Below are 24,255 nucleotides of genomic sequence, written 5' to 3'. Positions count from 1 at the left end.
GGGGCTCACAGTCTAAGGGGGTGGGAGAACAGGAATTTAATCTTCATCTAGCAAATGAGGAAACAGATGCAGAGAACTTAAATCATTTGCCCGAGGTTATAGGGCAGGCAAGTCACCAAACTGGTAGCAGAAGTCAAATCTCCTGCCTCCTCCCATCCCTGTGCTCTTTCTACTAGGCTATGCTCCCACCCTGACCCTCCAGAACAAACACACACTCACACACGTTTCCTCTGGGTGACGATGGTTCTAACAGCAGCAAAGTGTTTGAAGACATGGCTGAACAGATCCCATCCTTACTGTGTTAAGATGAAGGTTGTCTCTTGCTGTATGGTAGATTTACTATTTGTCATTTCTGCTGCTGTTTTTGATTTTTGTGTCTTAGGAACTTGTCCTTCCCAAAGCCTCTGTTCAAAGAGGCTCCTGTGCTGGAAGACCTTGGTCGGGGACCAGTAGGACTAGGAAATCTTACCTTTCCCCAAGGTTCCTTCTGATTGCTACAGGCAATTCTTCAAAAACTGAAGCAAAAACCATGTGTCCAAACCTTGGCAGGTTCCCTAGGACTTATAGGATGGAAGGAAAATTCACTATAGCACATAGGGTTGTGCCATTTCTTCAGAATCCCTTGCTGCTAAGGGTGAGCCATTTTCACTCACCCTTCATACTACTGTGTGGATGGGTCCATAAAGACGGTTCAGAACTGTATCAAAGCCTTTAAATTGGTGTTGGTCTGCACCCCTTCTTCAGCAATGGCATTCCACCACATGTGCCTCCTTAATCTGATCGCACTCAGGCTTTTATAGATAGCCCTCCCATTAGGGTGGTTGGACACTCTAAAAAATGCTAATGATGCAATATTTACTTTCCTATAAATAAAGCTCCTTGAGCAAGTAACTTAGCTGGTGTCAGCTAAAGTCCTGTCAGTGACCTGGTGCCTCAAAAGTACCCACTGGCTAGTGCCACTGGTGCTCTTCCTGCCCTGCTAGTCAGCGGTATTGTTGTCACAGAGGGTCTGGTGGATATTTTCAGTTTCCAGAACTATGCTGTCTATATTCTGTTTGGGGTTCTGTCAGTTGTATCATTAACAAGAGTTTAGGGCATAAACAGCAATACAGTCCATTACTCAACATCATGTAGATAGAGGCTGCGGTGACCTATCCGTCACTTAGTTCTACTGACGAGTTCCATTGATGGAATCACTGAACTGTCACTGCTTGGACCTTGTGTCCCTCCATTCTGTCTTTAGTTAATTCAGTTTTCACAAGATGATATTGGCTTACTTCTCAGCAGGCGTGAAAAAGCATTCCTGAACTTTCAATCTAATGAAGTCTAATGACCATGGCTTGGCAACACTGACAGACTGTGAATTAAAATGCCTCCTGATTATCAGCTTATACTACTGCAGTATCCATCTACAGACTGGTAGTAATTTTTCCTTCTCTTTTCCATTGAAGGGCTCAAAACAAAAGCATTTTTGTTTTAGGATGGTCAGTCATTGTTACCTCTGGGAAAACTGTGTCACCCTGATCAAGTAACTTGATCACGCTATTAAGATACCCAATTTCATTGAACAAAGTAATGCCAATTATTCCTGGCCTATTTACATACAACTGCAAAATGAAAGCTCACTAGGAAATCCTAATTTGAATAAGGCCAGTGATGGGATTGAAGACCATGGTTTTTAGTGCACCTTTTCAAGTCCTATTCACAATAAGGTTGAACAGTATAATGGTGGTTCGTGGTTTTATGACCTAAGCAGTTTCTGAAAACTCATCTTAAGTTGAAACACAAGTTGGAATCAATTTCTCCTAGGAAAATGATTATAAATGGTGAAGTGTTTCCAGGAACAAGGTCAGATTGCTTACTTTGACCAAAATTACCCAGATATGGCTACTCAGCCCTATCACAGATAAGAAATGTAACTATAGTAGTAACTTACTTAAATTAGGGAGGTCTCAATGTAGAGTAGCTGACGTTTACTCCATTGGAAGTAAAACGTATGTGGTGTCTTTTTCTGGTGGATTCTGTCTGAGAATCAGGTAAATTGTCCTCCCTGTGGTGCCCCCTCCCCCCAGCCCTCCCCCTCCTCCCAATGCATTCTCTTTAAATTTTCCCCCTTCCCCACACTTCTTAATTCCTGTGTGTCCCCAAACCCATATGCAGCCAAGTGCCCCCTCTTCTTCCAATCCTAAAGGTCCTACTGTGGTCTTCCCTCTCTTTCTGCTCCTGACACCACTTTTTGAAAATGGAATTTAAATTGTTTCATGACTAGATTAGTCCCTTTCCTGGGGAAGCAGCACCCCCTCACCTCCCCCCTGGTCTGCTCTAACTGGGAAGACCAGAGCAGCCAGTACAGAGAAGAAAGTCTGATATCAGACTATACACACCCTCCCCCTCCCCCCCTCCCAGCCCAGTTTAGCCCTCAGGGCCAAAGTAGTCCTAGGACTGCAAGTAAAAGAAGGAGAGAAAATAACAGCAGCTCCTTCCCAGGTGTCTTCCCCTTCCTTGGGGCAGCCCCCTCAGATGTGACTTTACTGATGGGGAGGAGGGGCTACAGCCAGGAAGAGGTCAGCCAGATCACAAAACAAGTTAAAAAAAATTTCAAATACCCACTCTACTATAAAAACCAAAGAAAAGAGGAAGAAAGCACCTCTGAGCAGAGAAGTAGTTAAAGGCTGTAGGAATACCCCAGAGAAATAGTGGGTGTGTATTCAGCAGAGGGAGAAGGCACTCAGAGGAGCAGGGAAACATGACAATTTCAGGGACACGAGGGGCAAAGGTTTACACAAGAGGACAGGAACAGGGTGCAAAGCCTGAGAGGTTGGGAGACATAGGGCAATGTGGAGGGGACAAGGTTCCCGGATCCCCAAGGACAGTCACTGCCACCATCTTACCTCCAAGCAAGTCCTGTACCTGCTGTAGGGGATAAACAAAGTTAGTAGCATGAAGGAAGCTAGTGCTATCAAGTCAAAACCAGGAACGGGGTGGCCGGGGGGAGGTGAAAGATGTAGTAAGGGGTACATTTAGAGATGTTTTATGCACTGTTCATCATAACTGGAAATATCATAAGTCTAGGACTGTCTAGATTCTTCAGTGGGGGATTTGCAGGGACCACAGGGCTGCCAAATAGTATTTCTACACTGTCAGGGCCCGGGCAGCTTACCTATCTTGGCCTTCTTTGGAATCTTGCCCTCAGTACAAAGGCATTGGAACTGTTGCTCTAGGAGGAGTAATGGGTTGGGTGGAGACACCAACACATCATCTCAAACTGACTGTAAGATCTCCAGAGCAGGAACCCTGCCTTTTATTATTTCTTGGTATTTTTCCAATGTGACCAGGGGGATTCCCTGCACATAACAGGCTCTCAAGAAATGCTACTGCTAGGCCTTTTGTGACCAAATAGGTCACGTCACATGACCCACAGCCATGGTTAGGAGTATCAGCTGTGGCCACAGAAGGAGTTACTGCTGAACTCCTTTCTCAACAGGAAACACTTTTACTGCCCTCATCTGCTTCATATCCCAATTGTTATTATTCACTTTTTAATGTTAATTCATACGGATTCATTTTAACCCATTGAGATACGTATAAAGATTGCCTCTTCTAAAGTAGCAAATTCCTCTGGGCGTCGACACAGTTTATTATACTAAGCACCCTTAAAGTGAATAAAGAAATTTTACATTTTCGCAGAGAGGAAAGGTGGGTGATTTCTTGAATACCAAAGTTGCAGTGCAAACACTTAATAAGCCCTACCTCTTCAACCTAAACATAAATACAAAAAGAATAAGCCAGCTAATTTTTTATGGTTTCTGTTAAGCACTGGAATAGATCAAAACTAATCAGGTTAGACGCATTCCATGTCCCATGTGGGGCTAACAATCTTAATACCAATTTTACGGATGAGGTAACTGAAGCACAGAGAAGTTAAGTGACTTGCCCAAAGTCACACAGCAGACAAGTGGCAGATCTGGGATTAGAACACAGGTCCTTTTGACTCCCAGGCCCATGCTTTTATCTACTAGACCATGCTGCTTCTTGAAACAAAACCACTGGTGACAGACCCCCATGCAAAGTGTGAATCTACATATAATAAAAATAACAATTAGGGTACTTTTAAACACTTACTATGTGCCAAACACTGTTCTAAGCCCTGGGATAGATACAAATTAATCAGGTTGGAGACAGTCCCTGTCTCACATGGGGCTCACAGTCTCAATCCCTATTTTACAAATGAGGGAACTGCAGCCCAGAGAAGTGAAGTGATTTGCCCAAGGTCATACAGCAGACAAGTGGCAGAGTTGGGATTAGAACCCATGACCCTCTGACTCCCAGGTCCATGTTCTTTTTGGAAGTGAGATCCTTCCTTTGCATGAGAGGGAGATTAAAAAGATTTTTGTGCAACAAACCCCAAAATTGTATTTTGCCATTGGCAGGGCCTGCCACTGTTTTTCAGACTGCCTTCTTGCACCCCAATATTCTCAAAGCCTCTGCTCAAAGAGAGCAATCTCTCTTCTAATTGCTCCACGCCATGCTAGTTTGGGTGCCTCAGTTGTCTCCCAACTGTACATGGCTGTAAACACTCATGATACCTTAAATGTCTGTTGGTCCTTTCCTAATAATAATAATAATAATAATGGAAATTGTAGTATTTGTTAAGCACTTCCTATGCACCAGGCACTGTGCTAAGTGCTTGAGTATATACAAAGTGATTGGGTTGGACACAGTCCCCGTCCCACATGGAGCTCACGGTCTCAATCCCTATTTTACAGATGATGTAACAGACACAGAGAAGTGAAGTGACCTGCCTAAGGTCACACAGCAGATAAGTGGCCAATCAGGATTAGATCCCATGACCTTCTGACTCCCAAACCCTTGCTCTATCCACTAAGCCACTGACCATCAAACTCCCTCCTTTTAAATTCTGGTTTTAAGTCTTTGCATATGCATTCATGATTGGCTAGTGTATAAACCCAGTTAGCAGAATTTGATGATAGAAATAAATTCTATGTTGCTCATGAAGACCTGTGGTTGTATGGTTTCCCTACTATTGGCTAGTGCATTTCCTGAATTTCTTCAGGTTTATTGTCAATCCAAAGCACTCCACTAACTTTTCAAAGCAGTTCACAGTCCGCAGCTTGTCCTCCTGCATAGGTCTCCAGAGCACAGTCATCAGCATACAAGAATTTACTGATATTTGTCTGAAAACCTTTTGATGAGACTCTTCCGAGGGCATCAGTAGAACAGGAATTTTCAATGGTATCACTGGAATCCGGCTACAAAGGAATAGGCCTTTTTTCCTTTAATTCTTCACTGCAGGCTGCTTTAAATGGCAGGACAGCAGAGGAAAAGTGGAAATAAATGGAGGAAGAAAAAACTTTCAATAGCACATACCTTGCAGATACAGCTAACGCAGTCATCTTTCATCCAGTGTTCATTGTTTCCTCGTTGGATTCCATTACTGTCCATGCACCCTTCCTGCCTTAGGCGAGCCTCCAGCTTGTTTATCTGAAGAAGGAGCAAGATGGGGAGAACTGAAGTAATAGAAACTAAACCAGTGAATAACGTAGTTTAATGAAATGCGGCACTCTCAAAGTACAAACCTAAAAGGTATGAGAATCTTGCAACCTCTGAGATAAACTTTATTTTTCTTAATACCTTCACTCCAATTCAATAGGCTGCTTGTTCCCAAGTCTGAATTAATAATAGCATCCTGAAGGTACAATTTATTGACTAGGAAGAATGCTGTTGGCCTCAGAGAGTTCCTGCAGCTTTCAAAGGTGCCTAACTTACACATTGAGTTTATTACTTACTGAGACAATTGAGCTTAATGACCATTAAATTGGATTTATTCAACAAGCAGTATTTTGAGAAGCAGCGTGGCTTAGTGAGAAGCAATGTGGCTTTGTGGAAAGATCAAGGGCTTGGGAGTCAAAGGTCGTGGGTTCTAATCCCAGCTCCACCACTTGTCAGCTGTGTGATTTTGGGCAAGTCACTTCAATTCTCTGTGCTTTTGTTACCTCATCTGTAAAATGGGGATTAAGACTGTGAGCCCCACGTGGGACAACCTGATTACTTTGTAACTACACCAGTGCTTAGAACAGTGCTTGGCACAGAGTAAGCACTTAACAAATACCATTATTGTTATTATGAATTATTAAATATCACATTATTATAATGCCACAAAGACAATTCCCCAGTAGAAGACATGGAAATATATATGCCTGACCTGTCTTTATAATGGGTACACTTTTCTGAACGTGCTCCATCACTGGTGGAAACATTGCCCTGGGTCAGAAATTGTTCATTAGGGTTTTTGACTCCACGAGGCGGTCCAAGCATTGTTGGGAGTAGCCACTGGGGTAGACGGTAGCGGCCGATAATGGTGACCAGTAAGAACCACCTCATTTTGAGGCCTGATGGAGGTCGTTTTTTTGGCCACCTTGTCTCAGCTGTCTCAGCAGCTGCTCCCTGTGTGTGTGAAAATGCGAATGTAAATGTGTGTGGGGTCTGAGGGTAGTAAGCCACTTCAAGTGAATCCTTGTGAGACCTCAGGGATAAGACGTTTAAAAGCAGCTGTCAGTGGCACCTTGAAAGACCAGCTGAGGGGAGAGAGCTTTTCCAGTCTTTCATATCCTGCCCTGCACTCTACACATCCCTCCTGACTGCATGAACTCTCTGCTTCCAAGTCTAGAGAAACATAAAATTAGGTATTTGTTAAGCACTTAAGTGTCAAACACTGTTCTAAGCACTGGGGTAGGTACATGTTAATAGGTTGGACAGAGTCCCTGTCCTTCATGAAGCTCACAGTCTAAGTAGGAGGGAGAAGAGGTATTTAATCCCTGTTTTACAGTTGAGGCAACTGAGGCATAGAAAAGTTAAGTGAGTTGCCCAAGGTCACACAGCATTCAATCGGCAGAGCCGGTATTAGAACCCAGGTCCTCTGAGTCCCCAGACCCACGCTTTTTCCACTGGGCTGTGTTGTTTCTTCTTACAAAGTTCCTCAACTGTTCCTTTCCAGTGCCTTTTTCCCCACTGCTTTCAAACATGCTCATGTCTCCTCTACCCTAAAAAAAACCCTTGCCCCCTTTACCCTCTAGTTATGGCTCCAACTCCCTCTTACCATTCTTCTCCAAACTCCTTGAGCAAGTTGCCTACATGTGCTGTTTCAAGTTCTTATCCTCCAATTCTCTCCTTGACCCTCTTCAATCTGGCTTCTGTCCTCTTCACTCCACAGAAACCATCTTTTCAGAGGTCACAAATGCTCTTTCTTGCCAAATCCAACAACCTTTACTCCATCCGAAACCTACTCAACCTCTCAGCTAGATGCCTTAGACACTATCAACCACCCCTTCTCCTGGAAACATTAACCAACCTCGGCTTCACTGACACTGTGTTCTCTTCCTATCTCTCTGGCCACTCATTCTCAGTCTCTATCGCGGGACTCTCCTCTGCCTCTCAGCCCCTAATTGTGGGTGTCCCTTAAGGGTCAGTTCTGGGCCCCTCTCTATTCTCCATCTACACCCACTTCTTGGGAGAACTCATTTCCTGCCATAAATTGAAACTCTGTGAAGATGGTCATTTGAAGTTCAAATCAGAAATACGGAGATTTTACAAAAATGAACCAGTTTATCCTCTCACTTCTGCATGGCTTTAGTTTTCCTTCCTAAGACAATTTCCACAACCTATCTAAAAAGAGCTGCTGGTGAACTTAAGGTTATCATTGCCTTTACAGACATATGTCATAGACAGTATGCCTGAGAACAAGCAGTAAATCTTCTAAATTGCTACCCAGTTGACATACTAGAAAGCACTGTCAAGCACTGTAAGATGGCAGAAAAGACCCACTTTTCTGTCTGTAAAATTATTTCATGTATAATCAATGTGCTAAATGGATTTAGCATTGTTTAATAGAAAAAAATATTTTTATAATGGACCATCCATCACAAAAATGGAGTTGTTAAATCAATGTCTGCCAGCTGCTTGTAATTTGTGCAGATGGAAAAACCCTAAAGCGATCGGTAGAAATATGTTTAGAAAAACACCAAAGGTACTGTTAACAATAATTGTTCTGGCCTCTTTAAAGATCTGACTGGCTTTTATAAGAGAATTCTTATTGGAGCCCCTCTAAATATAGCCAGAAAAATACTGACAATGAGAAACAATAAGGTGCTAGTCTGGCTAAGACATAAGAATACCAGGAAACTGCTGCGGGGTTGAAAATATTGGTTCTCAAACCTTTTCATCTTGTGACCTCTTAAAAGATTTGCATGTCTTCCTCAAGACCCCTCTTTGATCTTTCTGAACAATGTTCCCACCACCATCACCACAGAAAGAAAAAACAAAAACCAGGTTCTTAGAAGGCTCTCCTGGCACGGAGAAGGATCATGAAATGTTTCCCCAAGCAGGGAGAGGTTAAGATAAATGGAAGAAATTGAAATCTGCTCCAATTCCACCAACAGCTGTTCAGTATAATATTCAGAATATCTCTACACTGTAAGCTCGTGGTGGGCAGGGAATGTGTCTAATTCTGTTGTATTGTACTTTCCCAAGCGCTTAGTACAGTGCTGTGCACATAGTAAGTGCTCATTAAATACAATTGGCAGATTGATCTCAGAGGCTATTCCTTATGGGCAGGGAGCACATCAGTGGAAAGAGCCCAGGCTTGGGAGTCAGAGGTCATGGGTTCGAATCCCAACTCTGCCACCTGTCAGCTGTGTGACTGTGGGTAAGTCACTTCACTTCTCTGTGCCTCAGTTCCCTCATCGGCAAAATGGGGATGAAGACTGTGAGCCTCATGTGGGACAACCTCATTCCCCTGTATCTATCCAAGCACTTAGAACAGTGCTCTGCACGTAGTAAGCGCTTAACAAATACCAACATTATTATTATTATCCACCAATTGTATTGGACTCTCCAAGCACTTAGTACAGTGTTCTGCACAAAGTAAGCACTCAATAAACATCATGGATTGATTGAGCATTTGCCCAGTGTTCTGAGGGATAGAATGCACTTTCTTCCTCTTTCCTAATACTAGGGTTTAAGGGGAAAAAAGGCCTGCCATCCACTAGCAATGTCTTACTGGATTCTGATTACGGTACCTACTAAGCGGTATGTGCTGAATATTGTTCTGAATTTAGGTAAACAGAGTAGAGTAGGTTAAACAAGGTCTCCCTTCCTCATACAATGATGTCATTCCCATCCAGTGGCTTAGCAACCTGCTTTAGGTCCTTCAGCTGGAGCTTCCACCACCCCTCACGCTGGTCCACCATGGCCTCCAGTGTGAGGAACACTGGTTTGAAAGGGAAATGTGGTAAGCATGGGGCCTTTGACTTGTGCTCTGTGTTGGCTTCATTATTTCTCATTTATAATGCACTGTAACATTAGCTCATGGAAGGCTATCACCTTGAGAAAACAGACTTCTTCTTGAGAAACACTAAGAACAGAAACAAAGCATTGTTCAGAAAATTACTGCAAGGGATAGAGTTCTCCTAGAAATTTCTGTGTTGAAGAATTCAATGTATTTTATTATTATGCTGAAGTACTAGTTAATATTGTCCTCTCCTTCACCCTCAGCAGGTTAATCTAACACCAAGCTGATTTTTCTAGAGAAAATAAAGCCGTTATACGTCTCTCACTAAGCAAAAAAAAATTTCCTTCTGAATGCCCTGTGCATCTTGTAATGGTAATATCCCCCCGGAAACTAGGCTTGCATGAATTTGCCATCAAGATATTAATTTTGTAGCTTCACTGTTTTTAAGCCCATCAAGATTCCCATTGCAAACTGTTCAACAGTAAAACAAGGAAGTTATCATATAGCAAAATACTCATTAAATTGTAGAATGTCATAGGAGAGAAATGGGGATGTTCTAAAAGACGAATTTAGGTTTTCAGGAAAACTCCAGGCACTAAAAGGCAGCAGCACTGCTATCTGGGGCTGCTGCCTTTGCCCCCAGCTATCCCAGTTGTGATAAGTATATTATCTGCTGTCATGTAACAATTTGTTTCACTAAAATGTGATGCGGAAGGATTACTATACTGCCAAAATGTGCCAGTGAGGACATTTTTTTTCTCTCTGATGTAATTTGCCTTTCCTGTTTTCAAACTGTTAGGTTTTCAATTAGCAAACTATGTGAACATCTCTCCCCAGACGTAGAGCACACATTATGATGTGGAGGAGATGTTGCAAAGGGGAATCTGAGTCAAGAGAGGTGCTTTTTGAGTTCAAGAAGATTTGGCAAATTTCTAATTCACTGACCCCTAATCAAGCAATCTCCACACTACAGAGGAATATAGTCAGGCTGAGATAGACTTGTCTTCAAAATATTAAGCCTGTCAGCACACAGCACTGGATAAAGATGCCTTTTGAAAACCTCCAATTTGCTAGTGAGAAATAAATCGTTGGATTCTCTTTCCATCCAAAATAGGCACACAAACCAAAAAGAACCTGAAAGCCTCCCCAAAGCCCCTGAATAATGCCAGGGAAAATAAATGCATTTGTCCAGTAACCTGGACTGTGGGCCAGCTCTATCTTTTACCATGGTATCTTGGCTTTGTCACAAGTAGCCATGGACTGACAAGACCTTTACTAGAGGTTCCTCCCTTTAGGCATAAGAACCCATACCAATGGCTCCATCTGCCCTCCATTTGGCTACTTCTTACAGGCTGGCACCTAGACTGTAAGCTCGTTGTGGGCAGGGAGTATGTCTGTTATATTGTACTCTCCCAAGCGCTCAGTAGTACAATGCTCTGCACACAGTTAAGTGCTTAATAAAAAGATTGACTATTCATCCCCCCTCACAGCACCACAGCACTTAAGTACAGATCCATAATTTTATTTATTTATATTATTGTCTTTTTTCCCCCTCTAGACTCTAAGCTCATGGTGGGCAGGAAATGTGTATGTTGTTTTGTTATATTCTACTCTTCCAAGCATTTATACTGTACTCTGCATACAGTAAGTGTAAATACAGAAATGAGTTCCATTGCAAAGACTCTGGCTCCATTCCGTCATGACCTTGACACACTCCCCCATCAGCCTCTGATTTCACCCACGACTGAACCTCTCTTACTGGCTTAGGTCCCTCAGTCTGGCTGCCTCCATAGCTGGCCTAAACTCTGGACCTTGGTCCAATCCCTTCCGCCCAGACTTCCTCCCTGCTGGGGAACTGGATACCTCCTGTTGTCTGCCAGACCATTTTGGAAAGAAGGTTGGGATCCTTGTAGCAATGATGATTGTTGCAAAGGTGATTTGGAAAGGTAGAAAGGTTGGGAAGGGCTGAGGTTGTGAAGCTGAGTGGGTCTGGAGCAGCATTATCTGCCCACAGCATTGAAGAGGTTCTAGTTCTCCTACCGTGTCCCACATCTGCAGTTCACCACCACAGCTGGGATAGGACCAAGGCTGAATTCTGTGCAGTGGTGGCTGCTGCCCAAACATCTGGGCCACACAGGCCAGAGAGAAGGGAAGAGGGGTGCAAAGGTCATTTAAAGGCAGAGGCCAGCAGGAAGGCTGAAGTCAAAGCCACCCCATAAATCAAGCAATCCATCGTATTTACTTATCACTTACTGTGTGCGGAGCACCAAACTAAGTGCTTGGGAGGGCACACTACAAAAGACTTGGTAGACAATGATTCCTGCCTCCTGCCCTCAAAAATATTTGGGTCTGAACATAGCAAGGAGACAATTTCCAGAGGCAGAGAAAGAACGATTGAATGGACAATGAGAAAACCCCTGGTTTAACATGATAACCATATTAACATTGGAAGCAGCATGGTCTAGTGGTTAAGCACAGGCCTGGGAGCCCGAAGACCTGGGCTCTAATGGAGGCTCTGCCACTTGCTTGCTGTGTGATTTTGGGCAAGTTGCTTAAGTTCTCTGTGCCTTAGTCTCCTCAACTGTAAAATAGGCATTCAGTACCTGTTCACTCTCCTACTTGCTGTGAGCCCCATGTGGAACAAGGTCGGTGTCCCACCTGATTTACTTGTATCTACCCCAGTGCTTAGAAGAGTGCTTGACATGTAGTAAGTGCTTAACAAATACCATTAAAAAAAATGTGGGCTGAGCATCCATCAACCAATAGTATTTGAGTGTGTCATTCTGTGGAGAGCACTGTATGCAGAACTTGGGAGAGCACATCTAGATTTATCTTAACAATTCCCTCCAGCTTCTCCTCAGGCCTATATCCGATGGAATATCATCAGCAGGGAATCTTTTAAAAGTAGATGGACAGAACGAGTGGCTTAATTGCATTCAGTAGGTGTAAATAAATAACTTATTACTAAAGATACCAAAAAAGCACAACGTCTAACCTATATGGCCATTGGGCAGACCAGCATGAGATATCCAACATGAGAAGCAGCATGGCCTAATGAGAAGCAATGTGTACTATTGGATAGAGCATGGGTCTGGGAAATCCCAGCTTTGCTCCTTGTCTTCTGACAAGTGGGCATGTCACTTACTTTCCCTGTGTCTCAGTTATCTCATCTGTAAAACGGGGATTAAGATTTTGAGCCCCATATGGGACATGGACTGTGTCCAACCTGATTTGCTTTTATTTACTCCAGCGCTTAGCACAGTACCTGGCACATACGTAATCTCTTGACAAATACCATAAAATGAAACAAAAACAACAATCCCCCCAAACAAACCCAACAAAAAACACAAAAGTGGGAAATTTCTCTGAGCAAAAATTGCAGGAATATGGTCATCCTAAAATCAGCCCCAGAACCTGTAAATAGTTGTTGCAATTCCATCCCATGAAAGGTTTTCGGATGTGTAAGGAGCAGAGAGAGTTAGTTGTGCAGGATCTGCTAGCACAATCCTACACATGGGCAAAATTGATACCAGGATTATGGTATTTGATTTCAAGGTCAGCTGGAATCACCTATGGAACAGCTCAGGCATAAGCTCAGGCATTGGAGGAAGACCAACCTGCTGTCTGAGAGCTGTGATTGTTTCTTGAACTTCTGCAGCAAATTGGCTGAAGTCCTGGGAAACACCTGTGTCAGGCCAGGGAGTTCCATTCACTGACTCTCTTTCCATGTGAAAATTTTTTTGAGGCCTAAAAGTAGCAAAATGAAAGATTTAAGATCAGGAATTAAGGATAGAAAGAAAAAAATGCTTCTTTTGGAACAAAAATTTAAATGAGCTTATAATGGATAAACCAAAATGTCATTCCATTTGATAGTTTCTTTCAAATGAGAATGAAATAACTTTTTTTTTTCCAACAAACAAAGGCCTGTCATGTTGCATGCAGCATTTAGTCCTCAAAAGGTGTTTTTTTTTTCAGGGACTTTTTTTTCCACCTTACACAAAGAACACTGACAGGTAAAAATGTCACACATTAATGCAGAACACAGGTGGGAAAGTTGCCTGCTACGTTACATATTCACAATGGGATCTACGATAAGACAGTGATAAGCCTGGTTGTCAAAAAAAAAAAATCACACCTTCTCAAGCCAGACAATTGCAAAGTAACAATTCAGTTAAACAAGAAAAAAATCTTCAGACTCAAATTTGAGTGAAATATTTCTCAAATTCTTAACAGAAATGAAGAGGCTTGACATTTAAGGGAGAAAGCCAACCCATCAGGGAGCTGGTATGTGATGCAGAATTCCCTATGCTTCAAAAGGGTAAACACAGGATGGAAAAATGATTCCTTTTTTCCCTGACTTGGTTTTCTATTCCCAAATGAGCAGGCACACACATGCATCCACCCACCCACCCACCAATCCCATATGAGAAGGGAAAGGAGATCTGGAAGATTTGAGCTTTGGGATGGGGGTTCCAGCAGAGGAGTTTTCATATTCTGGGGATTGGATGTTTTCTCTGAAGAGAGATTACATCATGGCAGTTGCCCTGAGAATCCCCCAAATAAAATAGGGTCCTCCATCTTTAGGAAGAATGGCCAAAGCGCTTGAAGCAGCTAGTGACCAAGGCTACCACCACAACATTGCCTGTCATTGCTAATTCCCTCCCACTCTCACACCAAAGGAAATGAAGACCTGGTCATCCGCCTCCCCATGTCAATGAAGGGCCTGTCACCCATCGCCCAGGGACGGGCTCATTCAGGCTTCACTGGTTGTATTTGTTGGTGTTAAGCCTCCAGCAAAAAAAGGCTCTTTAATAATGGCACTCCATCATCCAGTCCTTCCCACCCACAGTTTGAGAATTGGCAGCGGTTTGCTGGCTGCAGATTGGTGTTTGTGTTTAGGAAACAGAAGAGCTATAGATAAAACCTTGAGGTTTAGGGGCTCCCCTCTGGGAACAGAAGAATTACAGGGAAAGGCAGCTGTGTTCCTGGGCCCTCCCTTCCTTTGGGAAATGGTGGCGAATGCCATGAATGCACCCTACTATACCCACTAATATGCCACCAGGCAGATGGTAGTCGTCACAGAAATTCTGGCGGCCGAAATCTCAGACTTGGCCTGTTAAATGCTTCCGTTTTTCCTCACTCTTACTAAAATTTGTGAAATTGATTACCCTATGAAAGTGGAAAATGTGTTTGCTTCCAACAGTCCCAGTGACATTTCATTCTTACTTTGATCCAATGCCTAAGTCATGCCAATGTTGAAAAAATTTAGCTCAAACCTAAAGCTACTTGAAGAAAACCGCTCAGAGAAACGACCCATTTGCAGGTCCCACTTCTAGAATTAGTAGCGCAGTTGTCCTGGTGCTAGGAAGTCAGCAAAGCCCAGGGGAGGTTATTCATGTTATTAAACCACTAGAGGGACTGGGTGCCAGCCTAATTGTTACATAAGTGCTGCTTGTAAACATGACAGTTTTTCCCTTCTTAACATATTTCCTGCCAATAAATGAGCAAAGAGACCTGTTATTAAAATAAAAGTTTCAAATTTGACATGCATTGTTTCAGCTTTGAATTCATGGAATACTATGGTAAAATCAGATGTAAGAAACCACACACACAAACCTGTTTCTCACATCCTTGGAGGCTTCATCTGTGCTATGTTCTTCGGGAGAGCTGAGGTGTGCAGAGCGTTTATTTCGGAACTCCTGCGATAGTGCTCTAAACTGCCCTCTGGTCCTACAGTCTGTGGGAATAAAAAGCCACAACAACAATAAATGCCATCGTATGACTGGAAAATAGGATATGTGCGGACAAGTGCAAAAAAAAAAAAGAAGGCTTAAAGGAACTTCATAATTGTTTTCAGGTATTGTAAAAAGTTAGATAGACAACCCAAAATGGGTGACAGGTTCTCCAATCACATCACCATGAAAGAGATGGGCTCTCAGAAGCTGAATTTTCCTGGCAGCAAATGAGCTGGAATGCCTTTGAAAAATACTGCTACAACCCATCTTGCATTTTAACAGAAAACTCCAACAATTGGGGAGTCTCTCTTTTTTTTTTTACTCCTGAAATTAGACATCTTGCTCTATTTTCTTAGTTTGAGTGGTCTTTTCTCTGTACACCTGCCCTTAGCTGGGGGAAGGGGAGCCCATCAATATTCTGAGGCTAATTTCCTATAATCAGGACAAGGAAAACTGAAAGTGGACTGAAACCTTGAGGTACTAAGAAAAGCACAAAGAATAGAACAACCTTGCCCAGAATAGGGCAACCTTGATTTGTCTCTTCACTGTTGACAGCTGGAAGAAGTATTAGGCACTGACATCAGAGGATTTAATCATTTTTCTATTTTTTCCAGTTCCTGCTCTAAAAGCAGGCATTTTTTTTGGGTCTAGGTTTCTCTTTGAGATTAACGTTTACCACCAATTATTTTAGTGTGAAGTTAAAGATCAGTTTGCAAATACATTAGGGAACTTGTAAAATAAACCAACATTTATTCAGTATTTTTCCGAAAGAGATTATTAGATGAGACCAAGCACTTGGGGGAGTGCAATACAATAGATTTATAGAAATTTGTCTAAATTTCCAAAGTTCAGTCTCACAGGGAGTTTAATACAACTGAATGCAGCACTTAGTCCTTTATGTAACTCAATCAGCGAAGCATACTTTCTGAACCCTACCATGTGGATATGGTTATGCTGAAACATTACTTGCTAGTTTGTGAATGTTAAGTGGGCATTAGAAGAATTATTTGATAACAATCTATTTCATTGCTCTAAAAAATTTAATGGCAAGTTTGTCTTGGGGTTTTGTAGAATGAGGAACTGTCAAAGTCCTCCAGGAGACGTCAGAAGGCTTGTAAACACATAAAGCACAAAATACTGCCTTTTGGGAGATAATTGAAAACCTAGAAGTTGGTGAACTTATGTAGGAAGTATCTCTAGGGGAATATTATTTTATAGCTAAGCTCCATTTTATCTGTATTGTTTTGATTTATTGTCTTTATCACTATTAGAGCAGAGGTCTTGTTTCATACTCTTCATTATCTTCCAGGGTTTGTTTTTTTTTAGCATCCTTCACACTGCTATAGCACTTGTCCTTAGTTCCACTTTCAACAAATATTCAAACAAGTCTTCTGCAAGATCAAGAAAAGTGAGTGGGAGATCAGTTTACATCACTAAAAATGCTAAAAATAACAGGTGAATTCAAAGGCAAGGGAAAAGTCAATCTTGTGGCAGTTGCCTCATTAAGGTTTCCTAGGGACTGGTGAAGTTTGACTTTCTCCGAAATATTTTGCAGGGACTTTTTAAAGTTAGGCCTGCTGTAACCTTAATTTCAGAATACTTTGATATTGAGGCAGCATAAACAATCCAAGAAATTAAACCTCATTCAGAAGGACCATTTACTTGAACAAAAATCTCAAGTAAACAAATATATTTACATATGTATATGAAACAGTCTGTTTTTAGAGTAACTTGAAACTTTAAAGAGAGAGTTTAATGTGAAATATGCAACTGGAAATTGCAAGACCAGATGGCTGCATAAATCCCAGTAGAAAATATACATCTGTTAGCTCTCTGTGGAATGTTTTTTTTTATTTGAAGGAAGATTTATCAGATTAAGAGGAATGGTGGTTTGGAATGCCACTTGCATTACCTTATCATATAGACCACCTGCATCAGGAGTGATCTTTCATTTCTAATATGAGCTGCAAGTAAAGAATTTACCAAACGGATGTACCCAGATTGTGGGTTTTGATTGAGCCACTCAGATAGGAGATGAGGAATAATGTCTACACTCATGGATATCACTGAATTAATCGTGTACCACTTTAGCCTGACTCCACCACATGCAAAAATCCTTGATCTGTTGTATGGGAGGCAGTGAAGATGATGTTGGGCAGTAAATTCTGGGGACTCTCGGATCAGTAGTTCTGCATTTCAAGACTGTATGGCAAAGTAGAGAAGCCACGCTACGCCATGTTACGCCCAACAGCTTAGCATGGTAGAGAAGTAGTATGGCTTAGTGGATAGCGCACGGGCCTGGAAGTCAGAAGGTCATGGGTCCTAATTCCAACTCCGCCACTTGTCTGCTCTATGACCTTGGACAAGTCATTACACTTCTCTGTGCCTCAGTTACCTCATCTGTAAATTGGAGATTGAGACTGTGAGCCTCACATGGGACAGGGTCTGTGTCCATTTGCTTGAATCCACCCCAGCGCTTAGTACAGTTCCTGGCACATAGGAAGTGCTTAACAAATACCATCATTATTATTATTATTACTGCAATCTTAGATTTGGCCAGAAGAGAGATGCCTTCACTTTAACAAAAAGCAGCATGGCCTATTGGAAAGAGCATAGGCCTGGGGACCAGAGGGCCTAACTCTGTTTTATTGTACTTTCTCAAGCACTTAGAACAGTGCTCTGCACATAGTAACTGCCCAATCAATACCACTGATTAGATTAGGGCCTGGGTTCTAATCCTACCGCCACCACATGCCTGCTTTGAGACCCTGGGCTAGTCACTTAAATGCTCAGTACCTCAGTTTCTTCATCTGTAAATTGGGGATCTAAATTCTGATCTCCCTCTCCCTTAGACTTTGAACCTTAGATGGGACAGGGAATATGTCTGTCTTGACAATCTTGGATGTAACCCAGCGCTTAGTGTAATGTTTGGCACACATAGTATGCACTTAAATGCCATTATTTACAAATGTGGATTAAATAAAGTTGGGAAATGTACCCGGCAAGAAGGCCAGGAAATGGGGGAAGCGGACTGTGAATAACTACATTTGGCAGACTAGAGGGCTGTGCTCATATTTGTAAACATACCTGCCCCATCTGCCATTTGTCTGCTGTGTGACCTTGGATAAGTCACTTCACTTCTCTGGGCCTCAGTTACCTCATCTGTAAATGGGGATTGAGATTGGAAACCCAATGTGGGACAGGGACTTTAGCCAACACAATTTGCTTACATCTACCCCAATGCTCAGTACAGTGCCTAGCACATAGTAAGTACTTAACAAATACTATTATTTTTTTTTTTTCTGAAAGTGGCCAAAATGATGATTGGGGGATTCTGGGAGTCTAAGCTGAGTGCCCCCAGGTTGGGAGGCCCATCTGCCCTAATTTCTCAACCTCTCAATTCCTTGATCTGGGGGGGAATTTCACCAGCAAATGCCACCAGTTCCCCCTGGCAAAGTCACTATGGCACCCCAAATCACCCTGGCATTCTTGTCAGTAATGCTCAGAGCTATGTTAGCACCACAGATCTGATATATCTGAGGAAATACTGTAGCCATTTTCTAGATGTTATCTTACAAGCCTGGAATGTTTAAAATTTCTCTGAATGGGCCTGATCTTCTTTTTTAAAAAATGGTATTTGTCAAACCATTACTATGTGCCAGGCACTGTACAAAGCGCTGGGGCAAATGCAAGCTAGGTTGGACATAGTCCATGTGCCACATGGGGCTCACAAACAATCCCCATTTTATAGATGAGGTAATTGAGGCCCAGAGAAGTTATGTGATTTGTCCAAGGTCATACAGCATGAAGAAGAAGCAGAGCCTGGTGGAAAGAGAATGGGCTTGGGAGTCAGAGGAGCTAGGTTTTAATCCCAGCTCTGCCAATTGCTTGCTCTGGGACCTTGGGTAAGTCACTAACTTCTCTGGGCCTCAGTTCCTACAATTGAAAATTGGGATTAAAAAACTCTTCTCCCTCTTACTTAGACTGAGAACCCCTGTGGGACAGGGACTATGTCCAACCTAATTAACTTGTAACTACCCCAGTGCTTAAAACAGTAAGTAAGCACTTAATAAATACCATAAAAAGGGGAAAAACTGGGATTAGAACCCAGGTCTTTCTGATTTTGAGGTCCATGCTCTAGCCACCAGTCCAGGCTGCTTCAAACAGGGACAGATTGCTAACGCAAAGGATGTGGCCATTATCAAGGCCATACTTTTGTCACACTTTTAGATAACTAAAGACAGCATCCTCAAACTCCCTACCTAAATGAGTTTATCTTGGTGAGAAATCAACAGAACTGAGGCTCAGCAAGTACGGGCTAGCCGGGCTGCTTGGATTTTCTAATTACTTTCTAAGTATACATTGTAGCACTCCCTGCATTCCAGTTAAAAACACAGAGGGAGTATTTATAGTAGAATCTGCTTTTGCTACTGAAATGCCTTTCTGAGTACAATAATATAATGAAGACATAGGCTTGAGTGATTCCCACTGCTTTGAAAATGGCAGGACTATAAAAAACAAAGCCTGACATTTTTCCCAAAGTATAAAGCAGCTATTATAAGCCTCAATAAGTTTTTTAGTGGTACACTGCACATATGAACAACCAGTTAATTCATCTACTTAATTTTTAGGCAGTGTAGAGTAAAACAAATTTACATTCATTATTAATAATGGTAAGGCTAATAGATTCCTATCCAGTGCTTAGCTAACACCTACACTGTTTTTCTGAGTAAAGGTCAGCAAAGTAGTGGATCTTCATTTGCTCTTTTCTTTCCAGACATGTAGGTTCATGGGACAAAAATGGGAAAAGCATGTAAATCACCATCAAACTCTCATTTGCCCCTCCCGGTTCACTGGGCCGGACTTGAACAGTGACAGAAGAAGGGATAAGCAATCAGTGGTAAAAATATCATTCATAACAGTGAAAATTAAAATACCCTCAGAGAAAGAGCTATCTAAAGGAACACTTCCATTATCCCATAAAAGCACCGCATTCCATGTCCTGAGGCTTTCTTCATATTGAATCCCCCTTAAAAAAACTAATAATAATAATGATGATAATAAGAATGGCATTCGTTAAGCACTTACTTTGTGCCAGGCACCATACAAAGCAGTAGGTAGGTACAATATAATCGGGATGGACATATAACCAGATCCCTGTTGTCCCTTTATCAGTAGAAAGAGCACAGGCCTGTGAGTCAGAGGACCTGAGTTCTAATCCTGGTTCCGTTACTTGCCTGCTGTGTAATCTTAGGCAAGGTGCTTAGCTTCTTTGTGTCTCAGTTTCCTCATCTGTACAATAGGGACACAATTCCTGTTCTCTCTGTCCTACAGACTGTAAATCTCACGTTGGACAGGGACTATATCCAATCTGATTATGTCATGTCTATTATAACATAACAGTTCTCAGCACATAATAAGAGTTTAACAAATACCACAAATAGTATTATTACTACGACAAGAATTTTCTACCTCCATTCCATACTGAAATAAGACAAAGGAGGTAAATTCTATATTTGATAAAGAATTCACTCAGAAATCTTATTATTAGATGTTGGTCGATCACATCTCCACGCTTTGAGTCTCACTGGACCTTGAGAGAGTTAGCCAGCATTAATAATGCTGTTGCTTCTGTCCTGGGTGCCTTATATATTCTAATGTGGAAGTGGCAGGCTTAGGAGAGTCAGCCTTCTGCCCCCTTAAATGCCCAAGAGTAGCACTGCCCCGAGCACCTCAAGGGCAGGGGGGTGCTCCGGGGAATTCTCAGAGAGTGGATATGACTAGAATCCATCAATCAAATATTTATTGAGCACTTACTGTGTGTAGAGCACTGTACTAAGCTCTTGGGAGAGTATGATAAAACAGAGTAATCACAGATTTCTGGAGTTACTGAGCTATTCTCTCCATTCTCAAGCAGCATCTTTTTCCAGCAGTGATACTATAAAGGAGGATGATGCCCAGGAGAATTGTCCAATATCCTGCCCTGTTCTTGAACTGTACTTAGGTAATACTTGCCTAGGGGATAGAGGCCTGGGGATCTGGGGAAGTCCAATTGGTCAGACAAGTCTAAATCTTCACTTCGATCATTCACACAACACACCTCAATCCAGAACAATCCTAGCTAATTGAAATCAGCCAGAGTTTTTTTTCCCCTCCCTCTTTTCACGGAAGGCAGTTTTTCTTCTGATCTCCTGCTCGTTACTGACCTTCACAGCAGTCCTGCCATAGTCTCAAATCAATCTTTGGTATCTCATCACAGCTCACGTACCCGTGAGGGTATTCGGCCTTTAAGAAGACATCCGGCTGCACCCGCTGGATGTTGTCACCGTTTTCACAGAGTACACGTGCCAAAGAGGCCTGTTTCAGCTGAGTGAGCTGTGCCTGCATGAATACTCCTGGGTTTTCATACCAGAACCTAGTCAGCAAGCAAAAGAGACACAGTATCACGGATCAGCTGCCTGAGAATTAAACTGCATGTCAAACAGTGATAATGAGGCAGAGATAAGGGCAGAGAGAGAAAGCACCATATGGAAGAGATCACATTTGTTCTGCAATTAAATCGACTTTAATTGCCTTCAGTGTTTTTTATTAAGTTCTTAAATTACATGCCCTTGAACTACTACTTCTCCTAAAATCTGACAACACAGGTTACAAAGCAGAGTTATCTGTAAAATGCCTTATAAAGCCCCAAATGAGAAAATCCAGTGTTTTGAGGAGAGCAGCACACACACCATTCCAGAGTAAATTATAGTGTGTCGATTTTTTTCATCCGAAGTAGGATCATCACCATCACCCAGTCTTCTCACTTGGAATAAAATTGCTAAACCTCATTCTTTTTTTTTTTATGAAATGACCAAGCTTTCAATAAATATTACAAAAAGCAGGTAAAGAAAAAGAATGGCTTTGGGGACTGCAGGGAACTCATTTCACTGGATAAATCGAAGGTCTCGGATAAACCCTTGGGAGCTTCCAGTTCCGAGGGTTTGGAGCTAGAGACAACGGAATGATTCATCTGCTGCATCAGAAATTTGTGCTATAAACTAAATGCCCCTTGAGGCCAGAATTTCTGAATATTGTTCAATAGCCTATCTTTTTATAGGGTTCTTCCATTTCCTCGCACATCTTCAAGGGACAGAGAAGGAAGAAATGAAAAACGGACTTTTTTTTTTCACATAGATCTTCCAAATAGAGGCGAAAGAGGGGAGGGTATATGCCCAGAGAGGAGTGTGGCCCAATGGAAAGAGACTAGGCCTGGGAATAATAATGTTGGTATTCGTTAAGCACTTACTATGAGCAGAGCACTGTTCTAAGCGCTGGGGTAGATACAGGGTAATCAGGTTGTCCCACGTGAGACTCACAGTTAATCCCTATTTTACAGATGAGGTAACTGAGGCACAGAGAAGTTAAGTGACTTGCCCACAGTCACATAGCTGACAAGTGGCAGAGCCGGGATTCGAACCCATGACCTCTGACTCCCAAGCCCTGGCTCTTCCCACTGAGTCATGCTGCTTCTCTTAATAATGGGCCTCCTAGTCCAGAGTTGCCATGTGACTGCTGAGTGACTTCGGGCAAGTCATGTAATGTCCCTCAGTTTCCTCATTTGCAAAATGAGGCTTAAACACCAGACCTCCCTCCCCCTTAGACTGTGAGCCCCAGGTGTGATTACATCGTATCAACCCATCCCTCAGTTCAGTGCTTGGTATATAGTAAGGGCTTAAATATCAAAATAACAATAATAACTATAATAAGCACTATTATCATTACTTACGCTTACCCAGAAGAAACATTTTTCCATAATGGAGCACCTTCTCTGAGAATGGGGGTTAGGGATAATCTCCCTGTGGGATTAAGTCCTGGGAACACAGTATGCACTGAGTCCACCCTGATAAACCTGTATCTACCCCAGTGCTTAGCACAGTGCTTGAAACATAGTAAGTGCTTAAACAAATACCATAAAAAGAAACGCGGGGGGTTGCTGGGGCTATGCCAGACCCAAAATGGTGCCAGGCCACGGTGTGCCAGGGGCAGGCTTAGAAAGAAATCATTCCCAGGATGGCTGCCCTGGTGCTTCAGTGCCCTATTAGAGGTAGGCATATTGCTCAGCCAGCAGCCGTGAGAACCACTGACATGAAGCAATTGGTTCCCTTTTTGGCAGGGCTTGCACTCATCTCTAGTAGTTTTACAAGAGGGAAATTGAGCCAGTTTTCATCCCCTTTTCTTCAAGAAGATGCACTGCTTGCAGTTTCCCCAAATGGAAAGAGGAGGCAAAGTCAGTGTCCCTCTGACATTCACCTCCCTCCCTCCTTTGCCCCTCTGAGGGGACAGAGTGGAAGCTTCTGGAGTTTTGCAAGCTAGAGCAGTGGCGGCTGAGACCCACAGGAAGAGGAGTGTTTTTCTCAGCCTGGTGTGGCCAGTGTGGCTGTTGCCGCTGTCCTGACTGGACCCTCCTGTCACAGATATCTGGAGCTTGGAGAAAAGAACAAGCTGAAGAAAGTGACAGTTTGTAGAATTCATCCTCAAGAAAGAAAAAAAAGTGCCAGGCTTGAGTTGGGAAGGAGAGGAGGGAGTGTCCTCCCTGGATGAGATGTACAGGAAGAGAAAAACTAGAATGTCAGATGGGAATGGCAGGTGGTGGTGAAGCTTTGGAGCAAGTGGAAAGAGGAATTGAAGGATCTGAAACTGGGGCAGTTCACATATGAGAAAAAGCAGTATGACAATTTTGGGACAAAAGACTGGACTTTACAGCTGAGGGTTGGAATGAGAATCAATTTAAAGGAGAGTGGAAATGAGGAGGTTTTCAGAGGAAAGCACCAAAGTGGGCATGAGATTAAGAAAAAAAGGGATGGCTTAATGGGGGTTGGAAAAAGAGATAAGTAAAGAGTACTGTCATTTTAAAATGCCTTTTTTGATATACATATTTTACTGTGAGCTGGCTTTAGCTGGTTGAAATTTCAGACATAAAAGAAAGAAAAACTTCTGCTCTAGTTACCAATGAATCAATCATATTTCTTGAGTCTTTACTGTGTACAGAGTACTAAGTGCTTGGAAGAGTTCAATTTAAATTTGTGTCTGGCTAACTGGAAGGAGCCAAATGCAATTGCCACCAAGTAGCTATGGAGATTCTCCAGGATTAAACTGAGAAAGCTCCTCTAAGGAACACAACACAAATAGGCCACAAAGTAAGAGAGGCAGAACTAACTTTAATGCCATGGT

At 42.4% G+C, this 24,255-nt stretch overlaps 1 protein-coding gene across 1 annotated transcript in view; it reads right to left on the bottom strand.

The window, feature by feature from the left end:
- PXDNL (peroxidasin like) overlaps positions 1-24,255 on the bottom strand; it is a 170,338-nt gene that overhangs the window by 1,254 nt on the left and 144,829 nt on the right. Inside the window, exons 20-23 of the mRNA XM_039912534.1 lie at positions 21,249-21,457; positions 14,924-15,044; positions 12,925-13,054; positions 5,389-5,502 (exon numbers count right to left, since the gene is read on the bottom strand). Coding sequence (XP_039768468.1) covers positions 5,389-5,502; positions 12,925-13,054; positions 14,924-15,044; positions 21,249-21,457 — 574 coding nt within the window. The remainder of the gene's footprint in view (positions 1-5,388; positions 5,503-12,924; positions 13,055-14,923; positions 15,045-21,248; positions 21,458-24,255) is intronic.

This window comes from Ornithorhynchus anatinus, chromosome 7 (assembly GCF_004115215.2).
Source record: "Ornithorhynchus anatinus isolate Pmale09 chromosome 7, mOrnAna1.pri.v4, whole genome shotgun sequence".
In the NCBI taxonomy this organism is placed as follows: Eukaryota; Metazoa; Chordata; class Mammalia; order Monotremata; family Ornithorhynchidae; genus Ornithorhynchus; species Ornithorhynchus anatinus.
This window is presented reverse-complemented; position numbering and strand designations above follow the sequence as displayed.